The 8,656-nt window shown below is 51.2% G+C and overlaps 1 protein-coding gene across 1 annotated transcript in view; it reads left to right on the forward strand.

The window, feature by feature from the left end:
* man1a2 (mannosidase, alpha, class 1A, member 2) overlaps positions 1 to 8,656 on the forward strand; it is a 32,232-nt gene that overhangs the window by 15,689 nt on the left and 7,887 nt on the right. Inside the window, 5 exon segments of the mRNA XM_003962244.3 lie at positions 2,744 to 2,809; positions 2,811 to 2,825; positions 5,976 to 6,070; positions 6,719 to 6,842; positions 6,944 to 7,037. Of these exon segments, the coding sequence (XP_003962293.1) occupies positions 2,744 to 2,809; positions 2,811 to 2,825; positions 5,976 to 6,070; positions 6,719 to 6,842; positions 6,944 to 7,037 (394 nt within the window).

The raw sequence follows: 8,656 nt of genomic DNA on the forward strand, positions 1-8,656 counted from the left end.
TTTTCAGCTGATATGTTTTCTGTGTTCTATTGTCTCTTGTTCTCTGGAATCGGGCTCTCGTACCCTTCATTACTGCATTTGACAGTCGCCTGTAGTGTAGTTTTTATTTCCATTTTCCCTATGACTCCGTCCGCATCAGTTTTTGTTTGATATAACTCAGAAGTGGCAGGCCTCTCCTTTCACATCACAGTCTTGCCTTCAGTCTTTTTCCCCTCATTTAAGCCTGAATCATTTTCCATTCTGTTCCCTGCCCTCTCGCTGCTCTTTAATTATCTTTTCTTCTGTCTCTCTCAATGGTTTGTCCTTTATTTATACCTTTTCTTTCATCAATCCACCCCCACATCTCACCTGCTAAAGGATACTTGCATACCTCTATCTTTTGATCTCTCTTATCTCCCTTTTTCCATAAAGTCTCAGCTGTCACCACCTTTTCTCTCCTCAGATCCGTCGACCCTTCTGCTCTTCTCCCTCTGAATCATTATTCCGGCTGCACCTTTTTCCCTCACTTTTCCGCGCGTTGAAATGCCCGACGCGAGCTTGTTAGTCCCCACACACTGAGACAATCAGAGGGCAACTAGCAGGAGGTCAGAGGGAACCTTAACAGTCTGACACTCGGAGGGCTAATTAACCTCTGAATCACTGGCCAAACATCGGAGGGGTTATAAAGGCGGGAATGGTGGAGAACAGGAGGGGGGCTTGGTTTAATGAAGGATGGAGAACCAGAAGAGGAAAACAAACGTATGGAACGTTATTAAACGTATGCCGTGTTTCCTACTGCATCTACGCATCCTCTTCAGGATAAAATTAGACTTGCACCTGAAGAGTTGTGCTGATGGTTGACCCGCGATGCTGTTTTTCTACCAGCATATCTTTCATATATCTGGATACGGGCGTCGAAACTTTAAAAATATCCACCTGGGTTTAATTATAGGGGCTGGACTCGTCGTGTTTCTTTGGAATCGGTCCGATGAACGACAGCTGAGTGTAGTATTAAAAGAAAAGTAAATTAAAGATAAAGCCTCGTCAAAGGAGATGATTTTTTTTTTGTAATCGTGATATCCAGAATATGGATTTGCAGCATTTACTGGTGTAAAAATACCCCAAAAGCTGGATGACGATAAGGGAAGAAGCCTGGAGCTCGGGGCCCCAGCGGTGAGACGCTGTCGGCCGTGTTTTCCTGAACAACCTGCTTGCTGCTCTCACACCTGCATGCATTAGGCAAATGAGAGGAAATAGCTGCCGGCTGCTGCAGAGTTCCCCAACGGTCCCGGGAGAGTCCGAGTTTCAGCTTTGGCCTTTGCAGACACGGCTAAATCCTCGGTCCTTTAAGATGGTGGGGAGGGCAGAGTGTTGCAAAGGGCCCAGTTTCACGCTTCCATCCAGTATTTTCCACCTCGCAGTACCGACTCCACCTAATGTGCACATCTTTCACCCTCTCCGTGAGCTCTGGAGTCGTTCCCTTAATTAGTGTGAATGTTCCTGCATCGTCGAGTCACAGCTGGGCGAGGAACAAATGACGGGAACGTGCTGGACAGCAGGATGGAAAGAGCCGGTCCCTCAAATCAGACAAGGAGGGAGAGAAAGTTGGGGGTGCAGAGGAGCTTCGCCTGTGCTGTAAAGCAACTTAATGGAGTTTCTGAAAACAGTGGAGTGAGCGGAGGTCAAGGAGAACTGTCTCTGCTGGTCAAGGCAGCACATTAATCATCACGCTGAAAGGCCACACTTCCTTATCCAAACACCAAAGTGTGGAACCGTCTAACGGGGGCCTAACGGGGGCCTGAACGGGCCTTTGCAGCTTTACAATAGTGGCTGTCAGGTAGAGTGAAATATTTGACTGTCATTAATGATTAAATCCAGCCCGGCATTAACAGTATTAGCCATTAACATTCCACTTTTCCATCAATACCTCTGATCAGAGTTTCAATTAATCGGAGACATCGGCGCGTCGTTTAACTAAGTCCATTAAAGCGTTGGCTCCCGCCGCCTCGGGCTGGCACATCCATCATCGGGGGGGTGAGCGCGGGGCTCCTCCAGCGGTGACTCACTGCCTGGCTCACCCCCCCCCCCCGAACTTGGCAGCTATTTAATCATTTATTAGTGCAGGAGCCAGTGGCAGAGGCTGAATGGTGCAGAGAGGAGTGTGATGCACACAGGAAGAGGTGAAGAGACCTGACTGGGTGTGTGGGAGCCACAGAACCGCTGCTGTGGGGGCCCCCGACCCTGAGTGGTGACCGGAGATCTGAAGATCCGATGAGAAACTCCTGCTCTTCGGCTTCTCTGAGACACTCGCTCGGTGTTCTGCTGCTGCAGCAGCTGGAGGGGAGAGGGAGGAGTTTTCTAAAACTCTGACGGCGTCCTGCCAGCGTTGCCACGCAGTGGTTAATTCCCTTCATGAACAACTCCCGAGCAGGGTCGTGTTGTGTGTTGCAGGTGTGTGTGGAGGTGTAAAGCCACTGCTCCATGAATAAATCATGACCAGTTGGGGTATTTTTTTTTAACACACCTGCCAGCTTGTTTATGGTCCCAGCACATATTTTACATAAACGTTGCATCGTTTGTTTCATTTAAGCCTCAATAGATCTGATCAGCATTTTGTCAAAGAACCTCATTTCTACTTTGTCTTATTCCGACGTCGCTCTTCCTGTTCTCATCTGCTGGATATTGATGAAGAATGATGATGAAGAAGAGAGCCCGGGTGTCCTTGACAAACATAAATAATGCTGCTTTTGTCTGTTTTCTCCAGAACGCTGAGGTGTCCGTGTTCGAGGTCAACATCCGTTTTATCGGAGGACTGCTGGCCGCCTACTACCCTCTCCGGACAGGAAGTAAGTGCTCCGGAATGGCAGTCGCACGTGGGAAAAGGGAGCGCTGAACGGAAAGAAGGCTCCTCATCCATGTTTATCTGTTCTTCTGGCTTTACACCAGTAGGCAGGTTTTGGTTGTTGTCTTTTAGAGAGTCCGGTAATACCCCTTTGCTTGGCCTTTACACTTTTTCTCTGTCCGTTCTGTTTACTCTGGTCTTCATTCCGAGCCGAGCGGTTTTTCCCACCGGGAGCGAACGCATCGCAGCGCCACGTTCGCTCGGCTGTTACTGTAGAGCTGGAGAATAACGACGTTTAATATTTGATGTCCTTCTGCAGCAAACTGTGGATTATCCTAGAGAAGCAGGAGTCGGGTAGATCTGTTGGTAGATCTAGCTGGGGGGGGGGGGGTGGGTGATGTGGAGCGTGGATGGGTTGACGGGGGAGGGCACCTGTGACGGGGGAGGACAGCGTGTGAAGGTGATGGTCACAGATGAAGAGATAGGAGTGGAGAGCGAGCGTGATGAATGGCCGAGGGGGAGAAGAGCAAATCGGACTCATTCCTCACTCTTGTTGGACGTGCCCTTGAGCAAGGCACGACCCCTCATTTGCCTGCCTAAATGGTTGCTACTGGTCCCCTCCCCCGGGGAGCCTGGCTGTAATGGTGTGAATATAATGACAGGAGCTGGGCTGATCTGGAGGTGATGGGTCATGCTTTCACTGCTTATTAGCAGCTCTGTGATTTTATCCTGAGGACAGAACCGCGATTGTGGCAGCTGCTGAGAATGACGGCAGAAACGGCGCTTTTGCGTCGCATGGGATGTTTCTGATCCGTTTTCAAGAGGACCAGGAGCCTTTAGATAGTCCAGCAGTGATGGATCGTGTTAGTTAGTTAGTTTTCCCTCCTCCTTCAGCTGCGTTTCCCTGTCGCTCTGCTCTTCCCTCTTCTGGTCGCCTCTCTCCGCCTGGCGTAACCGGATCGCCTGTAGCGTCGGCGCTGGTTCCGTTTTCCCCTGGTTCTGTTTGTGGGCTCTGCTGCCTGAGCATCTCGTGTCACGAGGCAGAAAAGATGAATCGATGGCTCAGAGACGGTTTTCTGGCTGAACTGAGCGGGGCCACCAGCTCACGCCGACGCCGTTGCCAGTAAGAGATCAGCCGGTTGTTTTCCAGCAGGTCGTTTATCTTCCTGTTGCCTCCTCCTGAAGATGCGCCCGGTAACGAGCTGCTGCCGTGCCAACAGGACTGAGAACCAGTGCAGATGTTCTCCTCTCCTTTTTTGTGCGTGTTCCACATTTTTATAAGGCTTTCAGGCAGCTGTTCTATTTTCATCTGTCCTCCGGGGGATAATTATAACAAATAAGCAACGATAGTGGTGAAGATTAATGCTGAATGTAGCGTTGAGGGCCCATCAGGTGGGCCCGTAGCAGCCAGACGCGCACGGCGGCGGGCTCCTTTCAGAACACAGCGCATGCAGCAGACGTAATGCTAATTTGATGACTCTCGCTGTGGCAGCTCGCCTTTGTGGCGCGTGGAAGCACAGAAACGACACCCAGTAACGGGAACACATTACGGGTGACTTAATCCCGTTTCTCTCCTCGCCTTCAGGGCCGTTCTTACCGAGCAGACTCATTCAGCACATTTCACAGTCTGCTCCTTAATCCCTTTAGCAGCCTCCATTACATGTCAACAGTGTGTGTGTGTGTGTGTGGGGGGGGGGTGGCGGGCAGAATCTCACATTCACAATATTTTCCATTATAGTGTAAAATGCTGAGTTTACTGAGTAATGAGCACTTAAGATTAGTCTTGCTTTATTTAATAGTGTTTATTTTAGAGTATTTTGTAAGAAATTGTTCATTTAGCAGAGGGAAATTTACCGAGGACGCCTAACGATACTTTATGCTCTATTTGGAGGAAGGCGCCATTGAGCGTTTTCCGTTGCTGACGCCTCTCAGAGTGGAGTTAAATCCTCCCTTTTCTAGTGTTGGGTGAATTTAGCGGCTTGAGTCTGTCACACGTCACAAACCCCCACGTGTAATAACACAATCTGTGGCCGATCTGTGGGTTTGTGGATCACAGCTCCGCCCGTCTCCTCGAGAACCTGTGACGGAGCAACGCCACTCTCTTTAACACGGTTCAGACCCGGCAACACCCCCGGCCTTTAGTGCACGTGACCCGTTAACCGCTTATCTGCGCGAGACCAGTGCACGTCGGCCAGGTTCACCCGCTACTGCTGCCCAGGATGATGTCATAGCGCGGTCCGTACCGAGGGGTCCAGCTCCGCCTCCTTAAATGACCCTCCCCATCCGTCCACCAACCCCGGCGCCGCCTCGTCCTCCCTCCACCTGCCAGAGACGGCAGGATTTTTATGGCTCCGGTCCGTGACAGGAGCTCTGCCAGCTTCTGTCATGAATCAGCATCTGCTTTGGATTCCGGCGTCGTCTCGGCGGAGCCGCTCCTGCCGCCCGGTGACGCGCGGCTTCCTGTTGGTGAACGGCGCTTCCTGATGAAACGGCGCCAACTGTTTGCCTCCTTTCAGTTCGGATCAAGATTTTTCCGTGCGATCCCGATCGGCACGAGCGCGCGCGGTTCAACGTGTTCTTTTTTTAATAAGTCGTATTTCAGAGCGGAGGAAAAGCTCAAAGGTAAAGAATCGAGCCTTTCTGCTGGCGCTGATGCTAATCACGCTTGTCTGCAGCACTTTCAGCCTCTTTAACTTTGTTGCTCTGCTGATTTCCGGCTGTTCTCTCCCCCAGGAGCTCCTCTCCCTTCACATTTCCATCCTTCAGGCTGCGCTCTGACAGTTCAGCCGCACAATAACCTGCTTTTATCGCTCAGGTTGGCACCTTGAGATTAAAAACAAAGCCTTTTTTAATCTGCCAGACAGGGAGGGAGAACCTGTGTAATCTCTCAAACACACGCTCGTTTGGGCCTGGCTGGATTTTAGGCAGGATAAGCATCAGGTTCTCTGCTCGCTCCGACCTTCGACCTCCTCTGAATCACTTCACGGTGAGATTGGAGCCTTTTACAGACGCAGCACTGACGAACGGCCTCAGCGGCGGCGCTCCCGGCCCCTCAAACATTCAGAGATTATGCCTGATCGGGGAATCGTTGGTTTCCAGATTATTTAAAGCGGGCATAAAAGTAGAATCTGATTTGCTCCTCTTCTTCCTCCAGGTATTCAAGATGAAGGCCGTCCAGCTGGCTGAGAAGCTGCTCCCCGCCTTCAACACCCCCACAGGGATCCCCTGGGCCATCGTCAACCTGAAGAGGTCAGGGAAGCCGCCTTTAATCTGGTTTAATCCGGGAGGGAATTAAAGCGAGACTGGATCTCTCTGATTCCCTCTCTGAGTCTGGCGTTCGCATTCAGCGTGCACGTGCAACAGAGACATCCACCGCGTTAACTAGGACCCCTCCAACTCGCCCAGTTTGGGCTTTTGATGCAGCGAAATGTCAAATTTCAGCTGCGTCTTTTGTTGTTCTCGAAGCTGCGGTGATCTGATGTAACCCTGGATCTCCCACACACGCACAGTCCTCCCACACGGGGCTCTGTGCATGACTTTCACGGTCCCCACGGTAACGGAATCCAGCCACTTTGCGTTGCCCTCAACGTCGTTTCAAACGTTTCGTCATCCCAAGGTGAGACCTGGCGATGGCGTGCAAATGTCATCAGGTAAATTCTGTGTAAAGGGCACCTGCGTGTTAAACGTAAATGTCATTCACGCCCACCGGCTTCTAGTTGTGGGCGGGGGGTCACTGAAGCCTCGTACGGGGTCAGAAACACAAAAACACACCACAGGCAGCAGTCTGATGTTGGTTTAAAATCACCTTTTTCTCCAGTTTTGTTTTGACACCTCACCTCTCTTCTTCTTCTGTGTCTCCATCCCCTCCCCCCCCCCCCCCCCCCCCCCCCCCTCCAGTGGTGTTGGTCGTAACTGGGGTTGGGCCTCGGCTGGAAGCAGCATCCTGGCTGAGTTCGGGACTCTGCACATGGAGTTTGTTCACCTGACCTACCTGACTGGAAACCCTGCTTACTACCAGAAGGTAGATATGCTAACAGCTAACAGCTAGCGAGTCATTGGTGTCTGGTTATGCAGCTTGTTGGGAATAGCAAACCCCTTTTCCGTGTCTCCTGATAATCGCAGGTGATGCACATCCGGAAGCTGCTAGCTAAGATGGACAGACCCAACGGGCTGTACCCGAACTACCTGAACCCGCGCACGGGCCGCTGGGGCCAGCGTAAGTACTTCCTTGTCAGAACCCTCCAGTGGGCTTGAGGAGATGTTTGTACCAGAGGTGTGAAAAGGAGAAACAGAACCAATCCGAGCTAAGTGAAGGAGAATGGATCATCTCTAATGAGTACAAATTGAAGCGAGAGGAGGAAGACGGAAGTCGGGGAACGCCGTATTCCCGGGACATTGATTAGTGTTTGGGTGTGTGCCCGGGGAAATTAACAGCTCCCTCACTGCAGCTGGATGTGAAGTCACACACACTTCCGGCTCGGGAACATCGTTTCTCCTTGGTTCAGTCTCAACAAATATATCGTTAAAAGCTAGCGGGATGACATCGGAAACGGGCGGAAGGAGAATTTTAGTGGTTTATTCCTAAAATAAATCCACCTCTGAATGAGGCCAAGCTGAGCAAACACACACAAATGCTGTGTTTGCTCTGGAAACCTGTTTACAGAGGGATTGTTTGAGGAATGTTAATTACCCTCACGTCTCCCGTCTGTCCGGGTTTAGAAAATATAGGAGGGACAAAACGTCCGGATTTTCTTCATCACTTCAGCAGGCGGTCACGTGACTGCAGAGGAGAAATTAAAATGCTGCATGACGGGTTTATGGAGGATTTTGGAATATTGCAGGTGCTAAAATAAATCCCGCGCTCGCGTACGCGCTAGGCTAACTTTTTTTTGTTGTTATTGCAACCAAAAAAGGAAATGAAGAGAGGGAATCTCTTGAGAAAGTGTTGTTTTTATGTGTCAGCTGCCAGATAAGTCAGGAATAAGCTGCATATATAGAAGCTGTCGATTCTCGAGGCAGAACTATGAGGAGGGGGGGACATCAACCCCCCCCAACGTGTGTTGGAAGCCCAACTCCTTCCTGTCTGTTTCCAGGTTTTATTGCTGCTGTTACTGGGCTTAATTGGTGGCGTGGGCAGAGACCTCCCCCCTCATCCAGCACAGTTTTGTGGAGGCTTCTCAGGTTATGACAATAGCCTGTTTTGCATATGTGGGGGGGGGGGGGGGGGGGGGGGGGGGGGGGGGGGGGAGGGGTGGTGTCAGTGTGTGATGGATGCACTGCCGTGGAGTCAAAGATGAACAGGTAGCATCAATTCAGATTGATTGCAGGACCGCTGAGACGCTCCCTGGACTCGACTGCCTCCCGTTAGATTGACGTGCGCTGGTACGTGTGCACGAGCGCGGGGGCCCCCGGCCAGACTCACAGCTGACATGTCCAGGTCCATGTCATGTCCAGGTCCATGTCATGTCCAGGTCCATGTCATGTCCAGGTCCATGTCATGTCCAGGTCAGCAGCCACCAATGAACATGTGTTGTCCTCTTAAGCTGTCTAATTAATCTAAAATATGGATCTCTCACCACGCGTGAGAGACGTTTCACCCCCAATAATGATCCCCCACCACTGGAGGGGGCAACGGCGCGTGACGCTGGGGGTGTTTGTGTTGTGGCTGGAGGCTGTGCAGATGTTTCCTGATGTTCCCGGTGTAGGTGTGCAGACAGTGTTAGGCCACAGTGATGAGGGGTGAGGCTGCACCACCCTCGCTCTTAATGAGACCCTGCTGTGACTGACAGCCTTATTAACACACACACACACACACACACACACACACACACACAC

This window comes from Takifugu rubripes, chromosome 1 (assembly GCF_901000725.2).
Source record: "Takifugu rubripes chromosome 1, fTakRub1.2, whole genome shotgun sequence".
Classification (NCBI taxonomy): domain Eukaryota; kingdom Metazoa; phylum Chordata; class Actinopteri; order Tetraodontiformes; family Tetraodontidae; genus Takifugu; species Takifugu rubripes.